The 22,080-nt window shown below is 38.6% G+C and overlaps 1 protein-coding gene across 1 annotated transcript in view; it reads right to left on the bottom strand.

The window, feature by feature from the left end:
- The window catches only part of KIF4A (kinesin family member 4A), a 122,126-nt gene that overhangs the window by 25,288 nt on the left and 74,758 nt on the right, over window positions 1-22,080 (bottom strand). The window contains exons 16-20 of the mRNA XM_024240573.3: window positions 20,833-20,936; window positions 19,740-19,884; window positions 18,878-18,988; window positions 8,352-8,435; window positions 7,753-7,866 (exon numbers count right to left, since the gene is read on the bottom strand). Of these exons, the coding sequence (XP_024096341.1) occupies window positions 7,753-7,866; window positions 8,352-8,435; window positions 18,878-18,988; window positions 19,740-19,884; window positions 20,833-20,936 (558 nt within the window). The remainder of the gene's footprint in view (window positions 1-7,752; window positions 7,867-8,351; window positions 8,436-18,877; window positions 18,989-19,739; window positions 19,885-20,832; window positions 20,937-22,080) is intronic.

The raw sequence follows: 22,080 nt of genomic DNA, 5'->3' as shown, positions 1-22,080 counted from the left end.
GAACTGCTGGCCTCAAGTGATCCACCCACCTTGGCCTCCCAAAGTGCTGGGATTACAGGTGTAAGCCACCATGTCCAGCCAAAATTTACTTTTTAAAACAGTAACTATCCCTGAGAATATTTCTGCTTTTAATGAAGGTATACCATGCTAATAGTAATCAAAAGAAAGCTGGAGTGATTATATTAGAATCAGATGAAGTAGAATTCCTATTAAAAAAAAAAACTAGGGATAAAAAGGATCCATGATAAAGGAGCCAATTGTTCAATAGAATATAATCCTTAATGTTTACGTCCCTAATAACAAAGCACCAAAATACATGAAACAAAATCATGTACAAGTAAACAAAGATAATATAAATCATAAAAATGTTCAACTGATCCAAAAAAGGAAAAAGAAAATGAAGAAGAGGTGACACAAATAGAAAACAAATAGCAAGATGATAGCTCAAACCTACCTGTATCAATAATCACATTAAATGTAAATGGTCTAAACACCCCAATTAAGTTGTAGAGATTTTCAGATTGGATTAAAAAAGCTAGACATGGCTGGGCACAGTGGCTCACACCTGTAGTCCCAGCACTTTGGGAGGATCACTTGAGACCTATAGTTCAAGACCAGCCTGAGCAACATAGTGAGACCCTGTCTCTACAAAAAGTAGAAAAATTAGCCAGGTATGGTGGTATATGCATGTAGTCTCAGCTAGTCGGGAGACTGAAATGGGAGAATCACTTGAGTCCAGGCATTCGAGGTTACAGTGAACTATGATCACGCCACTGCACTCCAGCCTGGGTAACAGAGCGAGATCCTGTCTATGGAAAAAAAAAAAAAAAAAAGCTAGACCCAAATATATGCTGCCTATAAGAACCGCACCTTGGCTGGGTGTGGTAGCTCACACCTGTAATCCCAGCACTTTGGGAGGCTGAGGCAGGTGGATCACTTAACCCCAGGAGTTTGAGACCAGCCTGAGCAACATGGTGAAACCCCATCTCTACAAAAAATACAAAAATTAGCCAGGCGTAGTGGCATGTGCCTGTAGTCTGAGCTACTTGGGAGGATGAAGTAGTAGAATCATTCGAGCCCAAGAGGTTAAGGCTACAGTGAGCTGTGACTGTGCTATTGCACTTCAGCCTGGGCAACAGAGCAAGAGCTTGTCAAAAAAAAAAAAAAAAAAAAAAGACAGAAAGAAAGAAAGAGAAAAGAAAAGAAACACACCTTAAAAATGAAGGCACAAATAGGTTAACGTTAAATACACCATGACAAAAAAAAAAAAACAACATACTAACATTAATAAAAAGAAAGTTGGAGGGGGCTACAGTAATATCATACAAAGTAGATATTAGAACAAAGAATATTACCAAGAATAAAGAAGTCCATTTCATAATAATACAGGGATCAATTAATCCTAAATGTAGAACTCTAAGGAAAAAATTCATAATTATAGTTGGTGATTTCAATACCTATTTCTCAATAATTGATAGGACGAGTATGCAGAAAATCAGCAAGGAATTGTGCTGACGTTAACAGCACAATCAATCAAATTGACATGATTGACATCTATAGATACTCCATCCAACAACAGCAGAATACCCATTCTTCTCAAGTACACATAGAACATTTACTAAGACTGATCATACTCTGGGCCATAAAATAAGTCTCAATAAGTTCAAAAGGATTCAAGTCATACGAAGTATGTTCTCTGACCATATTAGAATTAAATTGGAATCAATAACAAAAAGACATTTGGAAAAATCTCCAAACATTTGGAAACTACATAACACTTCTAAATAACACATGGGTCAAAGAAAAAAATCAATAAGAAAATTAGAATGTATTTTGAATTGAATGAAAGTGAAAATATAACATTATGAAAATTTGTGGGATGTTGTTAAAGGAATACTTAAGGGGAAACTTATAGTACTGAATGCCTATATTAGAAAAGAAAGAAATCAATGACCTTAGCTTCTTCCTTAAGTAAAAAAAAGAAGACCAAAATAAATCCAAAGTATGCAGAAGTAAAAAAAAAAAAAATAAGATCCAGGAGGCGGAGCTTGCAGTGAGCCAAGATCACGCCACTGCACTCCAGCCTGGGTGACAGAGCGAGACTCTGTCTCAAAATAATAATAATAATAATAATAATAATAATAAATATTAATATTTATTAATAATATATTTGAGACTGTCTCAAGATAATAATAATAATTAATTATTATTATAATAATATCAGAGTGGAAATTAATGAATTGGGAGTTGTTTTGAATTTTTTTATTGTGGTAAAATATATATAACATAAAAATTACCATTTTACCCATTATAAGAATGAGTTGGTTCTTTGATAAACCTCTAGCTGGACTGATTGAGAAAAAGGAGAAAACATACAAACAGGAATGAGATAGATGACATCATTACAGATTTTTAAAATTTTAATTTAAAAAAATAGAGATGTGTTCTTGCTATGTTGCCCAGGCTGGTCTCGAATTCCTGGGCTCAAGTGATCCTCCCATCTCAGCCTCTCTAAGTGCCAATATTATAGGCATAAACAATCGCACCTGGCTGAGATTTTACAGATATTAGAACGATAAGGGAATATGATGAACAACTTTATGCCAATACATTTGACAACTTAGATGAAATAGACAAGTTCTCTGAAACACACAAACTACCAAAGCTTACTCAAGGAGAAACATGTAACTTTGAACAATCCTGTATCTATTTTTAAAACTTTATTTAACATCCCTCTCCCCAAAAAGCAAAACTAAGCAAGAAACATAAATCTCTCCAGCCACAGATGGCTTTCCTGGTAAATTCTATCAAATTTTTAAGAAAGAAACAATATTAATTCTGCACAAAATCTTCCAGACATTTGAAGAGAAACGACTACACTTCCCAGTTCATTCTGAGGCCAGCATTACCTTGATATCAAAACCAGACCAAGGTATTACAAAAAACTACACACACCAATATCCCTCATGAACACAGATACAAAAATTTAAACTTTTTTTTATGTATTACTGAATTTAATAATACATAAAAAGGGTGATATATCACAATTAAATGGAGTTTATCCAAGAAATGCAAGGTTGGAATGGAATATTACACAGCCATAAAAAAAGAACAAAATCACATCCTTTGTAGTAACATGAATGCAGCTGGAGGCTATTTATTATCCTAAGAGAATTAATGCAGGAACAGAAAATCAAATACCACATGTTCTCACTTCTAAGTGGGAGCCAAACATTGAGTACACATGGACAGAAAGAAGGGAACAATAGACTCCACGGCCTACTTGAGGGTGGAGGGTGGGAGGAGGGTGAGGACTGAGAAACTACCTATTGGGTATCATGCTGATTATCTGTGTGACAAAATTATCTGTACACGAAACCCCTGCAACATGCCATTTACCCATGTAAAAACAAACCTGCACATGTAATCCTTGAACCTAGTAAAAGTTGGAAAGAAAAAAAAAAAGAAATGCAAGGTTGGTTCCATATTTGAACATCAATCAAAATAATTCACCACATCAACTAACTAGAGACAAAAAGTATTTCAAAAAAATTAACTACAGTTAATATACTTAATGGTGAAAAACTGAATGCTTTCCCCCTAAGATCAGGAAGAACAGAAGGATGTCTATTCTCACCACTCCTATTCATCATCATCCTGAAGGTTCTCACCAATGCAATAGGGCAAGTAGGAGAAATGATAGACATACAGATTAGAAAGGAAGAAATAAAATTGTATTTACAGACAGCATGATAGTCTACATAGAAAATCCTAAAAACCTATAAAAGAGCTAGTAGAATAATAAAGGCATGAGATAAAAGTTAATATACAAAAATAAATTGCATTTCTATATATAAGCAATAAACAACTAACTGGATAAACAATTTGGCAGTTTCTTACAAATTAAGCATATACTTATCATATGACCCAGTAGTCCCACTCTTAGGTATTTACCCAAGTGAAATAATTAGTTTACATAGAAACGTGTATGTGTTTTTAACAGCAGCTTTATTCGTAATTGCCAAAACCTAAGGAAAAAAAAAACCTAAGATATCCTTCAAGAGGTGAATGGATAAACAAACTGTGGTATATCCATACAATGAAATACTACTCAACGACAACAACAAAAACACGCAAACTACAGATATACAAACAACACAAATTAATCTCAAATGCATTATGCTAAGTGAAGGAAGTCATACTGTATGTTTCTATTTCAATGACACTGATGGAAACAGAAAACAATAATGACAGAGTACAGATCAGCGTTTGTCAAGGGCCAGGGGTGTGGGAGGAATTGGCTGTAAGAGATATAGGGGAGTTTCTGGGGATAAGAGAACTATTCTGTATCTTGATTGTTGTAGTGGTTACACAACTGTACATGTTGTCAAAACACATAGAACTATACAACAAAAGGGTATATTTTATTGTATGTCAGTTATGCCTTGACAGAATAAATTAGGGAAAAATCAGTGTCATTTGCCATATAACAGAATAAAAACTGACCAATCAACCAACAGTCAGATCATTTCAACAGAAACAGAAAAAAAAACTCCTGCAAAAACCCAACATCAATTCGTAATAAAAACTTTGCAAGCTAAAAAAAAGGAACTTCTTCAACCTGATAAAAGACATATACCAAAAAATCTATAGCTATTATCATACTTTGCAGTGAAAATTGAATGCTTTCTGCCCAAGATTGGGAACAAAGCAAGGTTGTAGCCTCTCACCTAGTCTATTCAGTATTGTACTGGAGGTTCTAGCAAGTGCAATAAGGCAAGACAAAGGTTAAAAAAATAAAAAGCACAGAACAGAAAAGAAATAAAATTGTCCATATTTGCAGATGACATGATTGTCTAGGTAGAAAATCTTAAGAACTCTACAAAAAAGCTTTGAGAACCAACAAGAATATCTAAACAATTGGAAATGGAAATAAAAATGCCATTTTCAATATCATAAAAATATGAAATACTCAGGGATATGTTTGACAAAAGATGTACAACGCTTGTACACTAAAAACTAAAATGTTGCTGAGAGAAATTAAAAACCTAAATAAAGAGATATACTGCATTTGTGTATCTAAATATTCTTAACATGTTGATTCTCCTCGAATTGATTTATAAATTCTATGCAATCTTAATCCAACTCCCAGCAAGCTGTTTTGTAGAAACTGACAAGATAATTCTAAAATGTATATGGAAATGCAAAGGACCTAGTTTTCCCAAAACAATGTTGACAAAGAACAACAACTTTGAAGGACTTACACTGCCTGATTTCAGGATTTCTTAAAAAGCAACTGCATTGAAGACTTTTTGGTATTGGCATAAAAATAGACATATAGATCAATGAAACAATCTGAAATAGATGTATGGATATTTGATTTTGACAAAGGTGTCCAGTCAAAATGAATCACAGACCTAAATGTAAAGCTTAAAAATATATAACTTCTAGAAGAAAACTTAGGGGGAAATCTTAGCGACCATGGGTTTGACAAATATTTTTTTTTTTTGAGACGAAGCCTCGCTCTATCACCCAGGTGGAGTGCAGTGGCGCGATCTCGGCTCACTGCAATCTCTGCCTCCCCGGTTCAAGCGATTCTTCCACCTCAGCCTCCCGAGTAGCTGGGACTACAGGCGCACGCCACTGTGCACGACTAATTTTTTGTATTTTTAGTAGAGACGGGGTTTTGCCATGTTGGCCAGGCTGGTCTTGAACTCCTGACCTCAGGTAATCCACCCGCCTTGGCCTCCCAAAGTGCTGGGATTACAGGCATGAGCCACTGAGCCTGGCCAGACAAATATTTCTGTTTTAAATTTTTTTGAGACAGGATCTTGCTGTGTCACCCAGGCTGGAGTGCAGTGGTGCAATCACGGCTCACTGTAGCCTTGACCTCCCAGTCTCAAGCGATCTTCCCACCTCAGTCTCCCCGGTAGTTGGGACTACAGGCATGCACCACCATGTCTGGTTAATTTTTTTAAAATTTTGTTTTGTAGAGACAGGATCTCACTTTGCTCCCCAGGCTGGTCTTGAACTCCTGGCCTCAAGCAATCCTCCTGCCTCAGCCTCCCAAAGTGCTGGGATTATAGGCGTGAGCCACTACACCCAGCCAAGATCTTAAGTAAGATATGAAAACTGTTTAAGTATAAAAGAAAAAAAATCAATAAATTGGATGGCATTAACATAATAAATGTTTGCTCTTCAAAAGACACTGTTACAAATTGAAAAGGGCAAGCCACAGCCAGGGAGAAAATATTTGTAAAACACAGAAGTCCTCTGTTAAATATATCTAGAATATAGAAAGAATTTTAATTCAATAATAAAAAAAAGATAAACAACCCAATTTAAAAATGGAGACAGATTTGAACAGATATTTCACAAAAGAAAACATACATATGGCAAATAAGCACATGAAAGGATGTCCAACATCATTAGTCATTACAGAAAAGAAAATTAGAACCACAATGAGGTTCCACTACCCACCCACACAGAATAGCTAAAATTCAAAAGACTGACCATACTAATTATTGGCAAGAATGTGTAGCAACTAGAACCCTTATACATTGTTAGTAGGAATGTAAAATGGTACAACTGCTTTGGAAAACAGTTTGGCAGCCGCTTAAAAGTTAAAACATACACCAACTATACAAGAAAAGCCATTTTACTCCTAGCTATCTACTCAAAAGAAATAAAAAAAAAATCCACGCAGACTTGTGCACAAATGTTCAGTGCAATATTTGTAAGAGCCAAAAACTGGAAACCACTCAAGTATCCACCAACAGGTGAATATAAAAACAAATTGTGGTATAGCCATACAATGAATGGGATGCCACTCAGCAATAAAAAGGAAAGAAATTGTATATGATATATGCAACCACATGGATGAATCTCAAAATAATTGTGAATAAAAATGAGAAAAAAATACATAATGTATGATTCCAGATGAAAACAAATCCACAGTGACAGAAAGCAGATTAATGGTTGCCTGGAACCATTGTGGGGATATAAAGAAATATATATGAAATGGGGAGTAGACGGGTAGACCAGGGAGGAGAAGAAGGGATTACAGAGGGATACAAACAAAGTTTAGGCAATGAAGCACACTGTCATTATCTTGATTATGGTGATGATTTCATGGGTGTATACACGTGTCCAAACTCATCAAATTGTATACTTTTTTTTCTTTTTGAGACAGAGTTTCACTGTCACCCAGTTTGGAGTGCAATGGTGTGCTCCTGACTTACTGCAACGTCCGCCTCCCGGGTTCAAACGATTCTCCTCCCTCAGCCTCCCAAGTAGCTGGGATTACAGGCACCTGTCACCACAACCAGCTAATTTTTGTATTTTTAGTAGAGATGAGGTTTCACCATGTTGGTCAGGCTGGTCTCAAACTCCTGACCGCAGGTGATCTGCCCACCTCGGCCTCCCAATGTGCTGGGATTATAGGTGTCAGCCACCATGCCCAGCCAAATTGTGAACTTTAAATATGTCAATTTATAATATGTCAATTCTACTTCAATGAAGCTGTTTAAAAAAGTAACTGACCCTCAATAGGGGCAAAGATAGAAAGAGTTCTATACTCCTGGTCTTTAACAACAGTTCAAAGACACTGCTATCTTTGGGAAATAAGGCTTTCAAGTAGAACTTTAGATTTTGCAGTGTTTACTTCTAAAAAAAAGGAAAAAAAAGCGCTATTTCTCCTTTTTTCCTGTTCCCAGTGTCCACAAGAGAAATGGCAGTTAAAGTTATTCATACTTTCACTCGAGCTGCAGTGCCTTCCATTCCACGGCTCTGAGTCTCTTTCCGCTTATCTGCAACCTCCCGTTGTTTCTGGAGAGCATCCTTGAGACGCTTGTTGGCAGCTGCTGCCTAAATAAAATTGGCACATAGTAATGTTGAATGAATGGTAAAAAAAAAAAAAAATCCAATTTCTAGCACATTAGTAAAGATAAAAATTCTATGGGTTTGAGTTCCTATAGGAACCAGGTTTATAAACTTCCATGGACATAACACTGGTGAACAGCTACTGCTTTGGCGCCTAGGGGAGGAATATACTTCAAGGAAGCTCTGCAGACTAAAAGTGTCTAGAAATGTCACATATCAATATCACTTTGTTTTTTCAGGAAAGGCTCAAGTCCAATTAGGAAAAAATCCTTATTTGAACAGTACCATTTTTCATTAAGTTTTTATCTGCTCACAGTGGCATATAAACAGTGATCAAGATTTAGGAATTGCTTGTGAAGATTGGCATCCCTGGTTTCTCAGGACGCTTGCTAGTTTAAAGGATATTACTTTGCAAGCATTTAAGCCTGAAGATGACAATACACTTGACCTAGCAGATCGAATTTTCTTACCTCCTCCGTTTTACGTCTGAGCACATTGGATTGTTTCTGGAAGTTTCTTTCAAGTTTCAGCAGCTCATATTGCCTCTTACGGTCCTGACAAGAAAAAAGTCAGATATTAATTGCTGTTCAGCTAGCTAAAATAAAACCTTATACTATAACTAACGTGTCTCTCAAGACATCCTTGATTTGTAAGGTTAACTACAATACAGTGAGCTGCCTTCATCTTCTCCTATGAGTCAAAAACTCGTAGTTCTAGAAACCATGTTTGTGTGTAGAGGGGAAGTGGTTTTTCCCTTTGGCTTATTGCTCTGTGGCCAAATTCTTGAGTCTCAGTCATAAGTCAACTACTAGAAATAATATCCTAGAATGTGAGGCCTGGAAGGAAGCTTAAAGATCATCTAATGAACAGTTCTTTCCACATAGGTAGTTATTGACAGAGGTGGGATTCAGGTCTCCTGAAAAATAGACCAGTATTCTTTTCCCATCAACCCTACCTGTCCATCCATTATAAAACCCAGGTGGCTGGCAAAAAAGAGAAAGCCTATCACATAGCCAACCACCTATAAAATTAAAGTAACCCGCAGCTAAAAAAAGAGGTTTTTCATTTTTGAACAAAACAAGGTTAACCTGGGTACACACAGACATAAAGATGGAAACAATAGACATTGGGGGCTCTAAAAGGAGGGAGGGATGGAGAAAGGGGGGCAAGAGCTGAAAAACTTCCTATTGGGTACAATGTTCACTATCTGGGTGATGGGATCAGTAGAAGCCCAAAGCTCAGCATCACACAATATACCCTTGTAACAAACCTGCTCCTGTACCCCCTGAATCTAAAATAAAAATAAAAACAGGTAATTACTGAATGTGCTCTTTCTTCCCAGAGATTAAAGATAAAGAATACCAAGAAATACTATGGGGTATCACCTGCTTCAGCTGAGCACACAATATTTAACTGCTTTGATTTCTTGGCCATTTCCCTCTTCTAATAATCCATTAAGCTCCTTCTGGCTTCACTTGTTCCTATCCAATCTGGATAGAATGGTCAGCCATTTTTGTCATGTCTTTGTCAGCATGCTAGAACAATTCATTTCATTTAACAATATAATATTTACTGTGCCATCAACTACACATTAGGCACTGGGCTAGGTGTCTAGGATACAGAGATAAACATGACATGGTTACTACTCCTACAAAGATTACCAGAGAATACAAACAACATGCAATACAATTATAATAAAATATGATGTGTGTTGAAATGAAAAGTCAAGATAATTAAAGAAACACAGCCAGAGGACTAAGCTAGTCCAGTGGAAAAAGAAAAGTCAACAGTCTTCTTAGTACCAGACTTTTTGAAAGAGAGGTCTATGTTTAGTGCTTCCAATTGTCATTACTGGTCACTCCATAATCCCCTTGTAAGTAGTTCCTACCAATTGTCCTGGAATTTCCTACTTGTTAAATTCAATGGTGTTTTTACAGTCACTATCTTCTTTGGCTTCTCTCCCAGCATCGTTAGCACTACCAATAACTTCCCCATACCATCCTAATTCTTTTTCTGCCTTACAAATTTCATTGTCTTCTTTTCATTTTCATATACATGAAATAGATTCTCAGCTGGGCATGGTGGCTCATGCCTGTAATCCCAGCATTTTGAGAGGCTGAGGCTGGTGGATCACCTGAGGTCAGGAGTTCAAGACCAGCCTGGCCAACATGGCGAAACCCTGTCTCTACTAAAAATACAAAAAAAAATTGCCAGGCATGGTGGCATGAACCTGTAGTCCCAGCTACTCAGGAGGCTTGAACCCAGGAGGCAGATGTTGCAGTGAGCCAAGATGGTGCCATTGCACTCCAGCCTGGATGACAGAGTGAGACCAAAAAAAAAAAAAAAGAGATTCTCTTCTCAGCCTTCTTTTTCCATATATTCTCTGTCTCCATTATCTCATTACTCCCAAAGTTTCATTTTTCACCTCTATGCAGACAACTCTTTTTTTTGAGACGGAGTCTCCCTCTGTCGCCCAGGCTGTAGTGCAGTGGCTCCATCTCTGCTCACTGCAACCTCCACCTCCCGGGTTCAAGCGATTCTCCTGCCTGAGCCTCCTGAGTAGCTGGGATTACAGGCATGTGCCACCACACCTGGCTAATTTTTTTTGTATTTTTAGTAGAGACGGGGCTTCAGCATGTTGGTCAGGCTGGTCTCGAACTCCTGACCTCGTGATCCACCCGCCTTGGCCTCCCAAAGACAGCTCTTAATTGCAAAGTCCAGCCCAACTTCTCCCTTGAACTCTAGGCCAACATTATCCAATATTTTCTAGGTCTCTCCATCCCAAAGATTATCCTCCTAAAACCAACTTTGTCTCTTCAAACTAGCTGTTTCCTCTGACTTTCCAGTCACTGAAAAGCCCGTGGTACTTTTTGTTGCCCTACTTCCTTCATTTTTTGAAAGGTAGATTTTGCATTAATTATGATTAAAATCATTCACTAAACATTATTGAGTGCCCACTACTTGCCAGCCACTGTTCTAGCCATTGGAAATACAGAAGTGAGCAAAACAAAGATCCTTGTCAATGTGGAATATATATTCCTGTAGAATATAAAGTTGTCATCACTTTACAGAGATGTCTCCTTTCTTCTTTTGTTTTTCTTAACAGTTTTATTGAGATATAATTCACATACCATACAATTCACTCATTTAAAGTACATGATTCAATGGCTTTTGGCACATTCACACAGTTGATGTAAACATCACCACACTTAATTTTAGAACATTTTCATTACCACAAAAAGAAATATACTGTTTAGTGATCACCCTACAACCCCATCACCCCACCCCAAAGCCCTAGACAACCACTAATCTACTTTTTGTCTCTACAGATTTTAATGTCCTACTCTGGATATTTCATATAAATGGAATCCTGTCATATATGGTCTTTTGTGATTGGCTTCTTTCACTAAGCAAAATGTTTTCAAGCCTCATCCATGTTGTAGCATGTCTCAGGACTTCATTCCTTTGTATGGCTGAATAATACTCCAGTGTATGAATAGACCACATTTTATTTACCCATTCATCAGTTGATGGACATGTTGGGTTTTTCCACTTTTTGGCTATTATGACTACTGCTGCATGAACATCTGGGTACAAGTTTTTGCATATATGACATGTTTTCGTATCTCCTGGGTAGACAAAACTAAGAGTGAAATTGCTGGATCACATGGTACCTCTAGGTTTTTATTTAGCCTTTTGATAAACTGCTAAACTGTTTGCCAAAGCAGCTATACCATTTTCCCATCCTACTGAAAATGTATGAGGCTTTCAGTGTCTCCACATTCTTGCTAAGACTTATTATTATCTGTCTTTCTGTTTATAGCCATCCTAGTAGATGTGAAATTGCATCTCACTGTGGTTTTGATTTGTATTTCTCTGATGGCAAATGGCATTGAGCACCTTTTCATGTACTTATTGCTTTGCCCATTTTAAAACTGGGTTATATTTTTATTGTTGATTGGTAAGAGCTCTTTTTTTTTTTTTTTTTTTTTTTTTTTGAGATGGAGTCTCACTCTATTGCCCAGGCTGGAGTGCAATGGCACGATCTCGGCTCACCGCAACCTCCGCCTCCCAGATACAAGCGATTCTTCTACCTCAGCCTCCCCAGTAGCTGGTATTACAGGCATGTGCCATCACACCCGGACAATTTTTTTGCATTTTTAGTAGAGACGGGGTTTCTCCGTGTTGGTCAGGCTGGTCTCGAACTCCTGACCTCAGGTGATCCGCCCGCCTTGGCCTCCCAAAATGCTGGGATTACAGGTGTGAGCCACCGCGCCCAGCTGGTAAGAGTTCTTTATCTATCTTGGATATAAGACTCTTATCAGCTATATGATTTGCAAATATTTTCCTCCCAATCTATGGACTGGCTATTAACTTTCTTTCTTTCTTTTTTTTTGTTAGAGATGGGGTCTTGCTATGTTGCCCAGGGTAGGGTCAAATTCCTGGGCTCAAGCAATCCTCCCACCTCGGCCTCCCAAAGTGTTGAGATTACAGGCATGAGCCACCATGCCTGATCATATTCACTTTCTTGATGGTATTGTTTACAATGCAAAAGCTTTTAATTTTGTCTAATTTAACTCTTTTTTGGTTAGCTGTTTGTACTTTAGGTGTCACATCTAAGAAATCATTGTCTAATCCAAAGTCACAAAGATTAACACCTATGTTTTCTTCTAAGAGATTTATAGTTTTAGCTCGTACGTTTAGGTTTTTGATCTGCTTTAATTTTTGTATATGGTATGAGAGCGTTTCTTTTTGAGACAGAGTCTCACTCTGTTGCCCAGGCTGGAGTGCAGGGGCGTGATCTCAGCTCATTGCAACCTCTGCCTCCCAGGTTCAAGTGATTCTCCTGCCTCAGCCTCCAGAGTAGCTGGGATCACAGGCACGTACCACCATGCCCAGCTAATTTTTTTGTGATTTTAGTAGAGACGGGGTTTCGCCATGTTGGCCAGGCTGGTCTTGAACTCCTGACCTCAAGTGATCCACCCGCCTCGGCATCCCACAGTGCTGGGACTACAGGCGTGAGCCACTGTGCCTGGCCACAAGTTTCAACTTCATTATTTTGCATGTGACTACCCGGTTGTTCTAGGACTATTTGTTGAAAAGACAAAATTGTTTTCCTCATTGAATTGTCTTGGCATTACTGTTGAAAATCAACTGGCCATAAGTGTGTAAGTTTATTTCTGGATTCTCAATCTTATTCCATTGACCTATATGTCTATCTTTACACAGTACCACACAGTCTTGATTAGTGTAGCTTTGTAGAAAGTTTTTAAATCAGTAAATGTGACATTTACAAATTTGTTCTTCTCCTTGATTGCTTTGAATATTCTAGGTCCCTTGCATTTCCATATATATTTTAGAATCAGCTTGTGAGTTTCTGTGAAGAAACCAGATGGAATTTCACTGGGATTGTGTTGCATCTGTAAGGCAATCTGAAGGGTATTCCATCTTTAGAATATCAAGTCTTCCTGCCCATGAACATGGGATAACCTTCCATTTATTTAAGTTTTCCTTAATTAAATTCAATGATGTTCAGTAGTTTTCAAGTATACAAGTCTTACACTTCTTTTGCTAAATTTATTCCTAAGTATTTTATTTGTATTGATGCTATTATAAATGGAATTGTTTTCTTTCTTTTTTTCTCTTGAGACAGAGTCTTGCACTGTTGCCTGGGCTGGAGTGGTGTAGTGGCATGATCTCGACTCACTGCAACCTCCACCTCCCGGGTTCAAGTGATTCTCCTGCCTCAGCCTCCTGAGTAGCTGCGATTACAGGTGCCTGCCACCACACCCAGCTAATTTTTTGTATTTTTAGTAGAGACAGAGTTTCACTATGTTGGCCAGGCTGATCTCGAACTCCTTACCTTGTGATCTGCCCACCTCGGCCTCCCAAAGTGCTGGGATTACAGGCGTGAGCCACCACACCCGGCCCTGGGATTGTTTTATTAATCTCATTGTCAAATTGTTAATTGCTAGTATATAAATATACTACTGATTTTCTTTTCTTTTCCTTTTTTTTTTTCGTTTGTTTTTTTGTTTGTTTTTGAGACAGAGCCTTGTTCTGTAGCCCAGGCTGAAGTGCAGTGGCCTGATCTCAGCTCACTGAAACCTCTGCCTCCTGGGTTCAAATGATTCTCGTGCCTCAGCCTCTCAAGTAGTTGGGACTATAGGCATGTGCTACCATGCCTGGCTAATGTTTGTATTTTTAGTAGAGACGAGGTTTCACCGTGTTGGCCAGGCTGGTCTTGAACTCCTGGCCTCAAGTGATATGCCTGCCTTGGCCTCCCAAAGTGCTAGGATTACAGGCTTGAGCCACCGTGCCAGACCACAACTTATTTTCTTATATTGATCTTATATTCTGCAACCTTGCTGAACTCATATATTAATTCTAATAGACTTTTAGTGGATTCTCTAGGATTTTCTATATACAAGATCATGTCATCTATAAACAGAGATAGTCTTGCTTCATCTTTTCCAGTTTAGATGCCATTTATATATTTTTCTTCCCTAAACTTCCTGGTTAGAACCTCCAGGACAATATTGAATAGATATGGCAGGAGTGGACATCCTTGTCTTGTTCTTGATCTTAGGGGAAAAGTATGCTCTTTTTCACCATTAAGTATGATGTTAGCTATGGGTTTTTCATACATGCCCTTCATTATGCTGAGGAAGTTCTCTTCTATTCCTAGTTTCTTGAGTGTTTTTATCAGGAGTGTTAGATTTTTGTCAAATGCTTTTCCTGTGTCTATTGAGATGATCATGTGGTTCTTGTGCTCTTTCCTACTGATACAGTATATAACATAAATTGATTTCCATATATTAAACAAACTTTGCATTTTTCAGATGGACCTCACTTGGTCTTAAGTGTATCATCCTTTTTTGTTGTTGTTGTTGTTGTTGTTTTTGAGACAGTGCCTCACTCTGTTGCCCAGGCTGGAGTGCAGTGGCACGATCTTGGCTCACTGCAGCCTCTGCCTCTTGGGTTCAAGCAATTCTCGTGCCTCAGCCTCCCGAGTAGCTGGGATTACAGGCACATGCCACCATGCTCAGCTAATTTTTTTTTTTGTATTTTCAGTAGAGACAGGGTTTCGCTATGTTGGCCAGGCTGGTCTCAAACTTCTGACCTCAAGTGATCTGCCCATCTCGGCTTTTCAAAGTGCTGAGATTACAGATGTGAGTCACCACGCCCAGCCTATCATCCTTTTTAAATGTTGATGGATTCAGTTTGCCAGAATTTTGTTGAGGATTTTCATGCCTATATTAAGATATATTGATCTGTAGTATTCTTGTGATGTCTTTGGTTTTGGTATCAGGGAACACAAACTTCATGGAATGAGTTGGGAAGTGTTTCCACTGCTTCTAGTTTTCAGAAGAGTTTCTGAGAAATGGGTATTTCTGTCTTTTTTTTTTTTTTTCCTGAGACAGAATCTCACTCTATCGCCCAGGCTGGAGTGCAGCGGTGTGATCTTGGCTCACTGCAACCTTTGGCCACCTGGGTTCAAGCAATTCTTGTGTCTCAGCCTCCCAAGTAGCTGGGATTACAAGTGTGTGTCACCACACCCGAATAATTTTTGTACTTTTAGTAGAGACAGGGTTTCACCATGTTGGCCAGGCTGGTCTCGAATTCCTGAGCTCAGGTGATCTGCCTGCCTCGGCCTCCAAAAGTGCTGGGATTACAGGCATGAGCCATAGCACCCGGCCAAGAAATGGGTATTTTTTCTTAAAATGTTTGATAGAACTCACCACTGAAGCCATCTGTGCCCGGACTTTTCTTTGTGGGAAGTTTTTAAACTACTAATTTAACTTCTTGTCATGGGTCTATACAGATTTTCTATTTCTTCTTGAGTCAGTTTTGGTAGTTTTTGTCTTTCCAGGCATTTGTCTACTTAATCTAGGCTATCTAATTTGTTGGCATACAGTTGTTAATAGTAATTCCTTATCATCCTTTCCTTCCGGCAAGACTAGTAATGATATTCCCTCTTTCATTCCTAACTTTGGTAATTTAAACTTTCTTTCTTTTTTTTCTTTTTTCTTTTTTTTTTTGAGATGGAGTCTCGCTCTGTTGCCCAGGCTGGAGTGCGGTGGTGCGATCTCCGCTCACTGCAAGCTCTGCCTTCCGGTTTCACACCATTCTCCTGCCTCAGCCTCCTGAGTAGCTGGGACTACAGGTGCCCACCACTACACCTGGCTAATTTTTTTTTTTTTTTTGTATTTTTAGTAGAGATGGGGTTTCACCATGTTAGCCAGGATGGTCTCGATCTCCTGACGTTGTGATCTGCCCACCTCAGCCTCCCAAAGTGCTGGGATTACAGGTGTGAGCCAGCATGCCTGGCATCTTTTTTTTCTTATTAAGGCTATGTGAAGGTTTGTCAGTATTTGTTGATCATTCCAAAAGACCAACTTTTGGTTTCAATGATGTTCCCCGTTTTTTTCTATTTCGTATTTCATTAATTTCTACTTTAATCTTCTTTTTTTTTTGAGACAGTTTCGCTTTTGTTGCCCAGGCTGGAGTGCAATGGTGCGATCTCGGCTCACTGCAACCTCCATCTCCTGGGTTCAAGCGATTCTCCTGCCTCAGCCTCCCAAGTAGCTGGGACTACAGGCATGCACCACCATGCCCAGCTAATTTTGTATTTTTGGTAGAGAGAGGGTTTCTCCATGTTAGTCAGGCTGGTCTCGAACTCCCGACCTCAGGTGATCTGCTCACCTTGGCCTCCCAAAGTGCTGGGATTTCAGGCTTGAGCCACTGTGCCCAGCCTATTTCTACTCTAATCTTTTAATGTTTCCTTTCATCTACTAGCTTTGGGTTTAGTTTGCTCTCTTTTTTTCAGTGTTTTAAAGTAGAAGGCTAGGTTATTGGTTTAAGATCTTTCTTCAATTAAAAAAAACTGAGATGCAGTCTCACAATTTTGCCCAGGCTGGTCTTGAACTCCTGGGCGCAAGTGATCCTTCCACCTCAGCCTCCCAAGTAGCTGGGGCTACAGGAGCCTTTCTACATTTTTTAATTATAGGCATTTACAACTATAAAATTCCCTCCAAACACTGTTTTAGCTGTATCCCATAAATTTTGGTATGTTGTATCTTTGTTTTTACTAATCTCAAAGTATTTTTTAATTTCCCTATGACTTCCTTTTAGACCCATTATTTATTTAGGATTATGTTAATTTCTTCATATTTGTGAATTTCCTAAATTTATTTTTGTTACTGATTTTTAATTTCATTCCATTGTGGTTAGAGAACAGATTTTGTATTATTTTCAATACTTTTTCTTTGAGACGGAGTCTTGCTCTGTTGCCCAGGCTGGAGTGCAGTGGCACGATTTCAGCTCACTGCAACCTCCATCTCCCAAGTTCAAGCGATTCTCCTGCCTCAGCCTCCTGAACACTGGGGATCACAGACGTGCCACCATGCCCGGCTAATTTTTGTATTTTTAATAGACACGGGGTTTCATCATGTTGGCCAGACTGGTCTCAAACTCCTGACATCAGGTGATCTGCCCACCTTGGCCTCCCAAAGTGTTGGGATTACAGGAGTGAGCCACCACGCCTGGCCTGTTTCAATACTTTTAAATTTATTGAGGCATAAAAGGTCTAGCATATGGTCTATCCTGGAGAATGTTTCATGTGCACCTAGGAAGACTGTATATCCTGCTGTTGTTGGTTGGCATAGTCTATAGATTCTGTTAGGTATAGTGTATAATCTAGCATATTACATAAACTATAGACCAATATCTCTTATGAATGTAGATATGAAAATGCTAGGTATTATATTGTTGAAGTCTTCAATATCCTTGCTGATCTTGTGCCTATTGTTCTATCCATTATTAAAGTAGGGGCTGGGTTCAGTGGCTCATGCCTGTAATACCAGCACTTTAGGAGGCCGAGGTGAGAGGATTGCTTGAGCCCAGGAGTTCGAGACCAGTCTGGGCAACACAGTGAGATTCCATCTCTACAAAAAATAAAAAATTTGCCAGGTGTGATGGTGTACAGCTGTAGTTCTAGCTACTCAGGAGGCTGAGGTGGGAGGATTGCTTGAGACCAGGAGTTTGAGGCCACAGTGAGCTATGATTGCACCACTGTACTCCAGCCTGGGCAACAGAATAAGACCCCATCTCTAAAAAAGAAAGAAAATAAAGAGGTGGATTGAAGTCTCCAAATATTTATTACTGTTGATTTGTCTATTTCTCTCTCCATTTCTGTCAGTGTTTGCTTCATATACTCTGGGGGCGCTGTTGTCAGATGTATATTCAGGCCCTTATAATTCTTCTGGATTATACAATATCTTCTTGTGTTTTGGCCTCTGTTTCTCAATATTACAGTTTGCTCTATACATTATTCCCAGATATATCTTTCTAAAGCAGTATTTTGTTGATATCACTTTCTAAAAACCCTTAAAAATCTTTATGCTACTAACAAAATGAGTTCAAACTTCTTGGATCTTTAATAATCCAGCTTCGACTTGCCTTTCCAATGGAATGGTCCACTGCTGTACTTCACCCCAGTTGGACCACTTGCCATGCGTTGAATATGTCTACAAAGTTGTCATCTCTATTTCTTTGATCTATCTATCTGGAATGCTTGTACTTATCTCTATCAAAACTCTTCCTATTATTCAGGGCCTATTCAACCATCATCTTTTCACTCCAACTGCAAATTTGCTTTCTTTTCTCTTAGTTACTTTGTTATTTTATTCTTATAGCCCAAATCTCTTTCTTCCTTGTATTTGAGAAATCCATGCTTATATCTTACCATCTCCTTTAGGTAAGACATTCTTCAAGGGCAGAGCTTATATACTACTAATTTTTCTATTTCTAATAGTGCCTAGTAGATAGTACCTTGCACATAATAGACATAGTAGACATTTAATACAAAGTTGTTAAATTCATGAAAATGTTGCACTTTTGGAGACACGAGGTGTTTGTAGAGAAGCATTAAAATTGTTAGTCAGCTCAGAGAAGGGTTTATTACCTAGGCCTTCAAGAAGTTTTAGTTACTTACTCGTTCTTTTAACTGTATTACTTCTTTGTCTTTTTTCTGCTTCCACTGTCTAAACTTCTCAGCATCTTCTTTCATTTGACGCATTAACTGTACCCGCTGGTTTTTCATCATCTATAAAAACAAAAACCAGCAAAAGTATTAGTCATCTGCACTTTATTCTAGGCTGGTGCGGATGGATAGACTTACCATTAAGAAGAGAGAAAAGCCAGAACTAGGCTGGGAAAGCAGTCCCCAACAGACTCCCTGATTAGGCTTACAATACCCCTTGGTATGCTTGCACAGGGTTTCCAAGTATAGACTATACAAGTGAACACTGAGAAGAAATTAAATAAAAATGTACCTACAAGCTAAATCCAGCCCTAAATTCACTGTATACAAATGAAATTTCAAGGAAACATCTACTAAGCCTCCAGGACAAATCCACCCAGCAACCATTGTATTCTAAAGGTTTCAGTACAAGTAGCCTGTAACCACCACTTTGTTGGTGCCACAAGTTGAACATTCAATAACTGAGAATTTTCTCTAGGTGTCTGTCATCTTGTTACTACTTTAGGAAATTATGCTTTGTGATCACGGAAGGTGATCAGGATATAACCCACTAAGTATGGAGATGTCTTTGTTCTTTGGTTTCAGAGACTCTAACATTAAATTTTGAATGTCAAAGCAAGGTTTTATTAAGCAGATCCTAGATGACCACTAGCACAATGTTCTGCAAAAGGGACATTTGTGGAGATTCACACACTTGAAATGATTGCCCTGCCTGCAATTTTCTCACCTGAAAACACCTCTAGTATATTTCTAAATGGAATACTTATGTTTGTAAATTCCAATGGGGGTGAATGCAAGGATGAGAATTTATTACCCGTATCTCCTGGTTCAGTTTGGAGACAGTACGCTCTGTGGATTCCTTTAGTTTCAGAAGTTTGGACTGCTCATTCAGTTTCTTCTTCAGATCAGCAATTTGACCCTCCAGCTCCTGGAGACGTTTGCGGCGGCGCTCACTCAACCTAAACACAGATGCTGTAGAAGTGAGGACTACCAGCAGCAAAGCCTGACTTCAAAAGACATAATACTAGACTCCCAGAGTTACAACACTGACATATATAAAATAGGTGACTAGTCACATAGCCATCTTAAAAAAAGAATACCACCCAAACAACCAAATCTGTCTCAATAATAGGAGCTTAATACAAAGAGTAAGACAACTTTTAGTACACAGCAATGCAACTGCCTCAATATACGCTGCCCCTTTTGCGTCAAAATGGTTCTTTGAAGGCATTTCACTTCACTTTAGCTATGAAGAATAATTCTGATGATTATTATACAAGTCTGAGATAGAAAGTAAACATTCAGCATAACTTTTACAAACATGAACTTTAGACTCAACTGAGAGATAAAACGGAGTCACTGAGTAAAAAGAAGCTAGGATAGCCCATACGGCAGAGGTCTGAAGGAGAGTAGGATGTTGTGGTTATCTGCTTTGGTTTTATTCTTAACTGGTAAGAGATGGCTAGATTGATTTTTTAAATCACTAGCCTGGACATTAATTCCATTCACAAGCTAATTTACCATTAGTGCAGGGACAAAGAAACTGCTGTTATCTAGTAAGTGTGATAATCTTTCAAAAGCCAGCTCAAATGCTAACTTTTTACAAAGCCTTCCTTGATCATGGTAGCCTGAATTGATATTTCTCGCCTCTGAACTCTTAACACAATTACTGCCTAAGAAATTTATTTGGCTACTAATCACTGCTGTGTTATGACACTCTTTTACTGTCAACTTGAGACGCTATTTAAAATTGCAATTATTTAACCATTTTTTGTGTTTAGGTTTCCTCTTCATAATTAGGTTTAAATCTTTAGGGGCAGTAAATGGGACTTCTACTTCTCTATTTCTTGCAAAGCTCCTCACACATAGTAGGGACTTGAAATAACATTTATTAACGTTTTTCTTACTTGGCTTGGTTGGCATCCTTCTTTGCTGTCTGAAGTTCAAGAACCAATTCTTCCTTTTCCTTTTGCAGATTGATGACTTCTAATTCTAGCTCTTTTATGTTATCCTAGAAAGGTTATAGGTCAAAGAGAAAGAAGACATTACATGGCACAGGAAGAAAAATCACTTCAGCATTCCATGTCTCAAGGAACTATGCATTAAATTTTACCACTTCAATTGCACGCTGAAAACATTTATTCTTGATTTGATGGAGATTAAAATTATGTAGTAGGAAATGTTTGGAATCTGAGGTTCTGGGTTTTAATCTTGACTGCCACGCTTACTATATAAGTATCTTTAAGGAAAGTCACTTCATCTTTTAGTTTTGGTTTCTGTTCAGAAAAGAGTTTGTGTGTGTGTGTGGGGGGGTGTATGTATATGTGTGTGTATATATATAACTAATATATATATATAGAACTAGTTATATACATATAACTAATGTATATATAGAACTAGTTCTATATATATATATGTTGCCCAGGTTGGTCTTGAACTCCTGGGCTCAAGTGATCCTCCTGCCTCTGCCTCCCAAAGTGCTAGTATTACAGGTGTGTGCCACCACACCTGGCTCTTCATTTGCTTATTTTCTTTCTTTCTTTTCTTTTCCCTCCCTCCCTCCTTCCCTTCTTCCTTCTTCCTTTCCTTTCCCTCCCTCCCCCTTCTCCCCCTCCTTCTCTGTCTGTCTCTCTCTTTCTTTCTTTTGAGACAGAGTCTCACCCTCACCTAGGCTGGAGTACAGAGGCATGATCATGGTTCAATGCAGCCTTTATCTCCCGGGCTCAAGTGATCCTCCCACCTTAGCCTCCTGAGTAGCAAGGACTACAGGAGTCTGCCACCAACTTGGCTAATTTTTGTATTTTTTTGTAGTGATGGGGTTTCGCCATGTTGCCCAGGCTGGTCTTAAACTCCTGGGCTCAAGCGATCCTCCCACCTTGGCCTCCTTAAAGTGCTAGGATTATAGGCATGAACCATGGCACCCAGCCCCATAAATCTTAACTGTGAGTATGACTATATGCTGAGTCCTGTGAGTCCTCCTAGTGAATCATTTGATCTAGGGGAGCTCTTGGGAACTCCCAAAGGTTTCCCTATCTATGTCAATAATTAATAACACCTACCTCACAGGGTTGTTGGGAACATCAAATAAGATAAAAAGGTAGACACTTTGTAAACTGTAAAGAGCTGCACAAATATTCTTATATTCAGAACTTTCA

The sequence above is a fragment of the Pongo abelii genome, chromosome X, assembly GCF_028885655.2.
Source record: "Pongo abelii isolate AG06213 chromosome X, NHGRI_mPonAbe1-v2.0_pri, whole genome shotgun sequence".
Classification (NCBI taxonomy): Eukaryota; Metazoa; Chordata; class Mammalia; order Primates; family Hominidae; genus Pongo; species Pongo abelii.
This window is presented reverse-complemented; position numbering and strand designations above follow the sequence as displayed.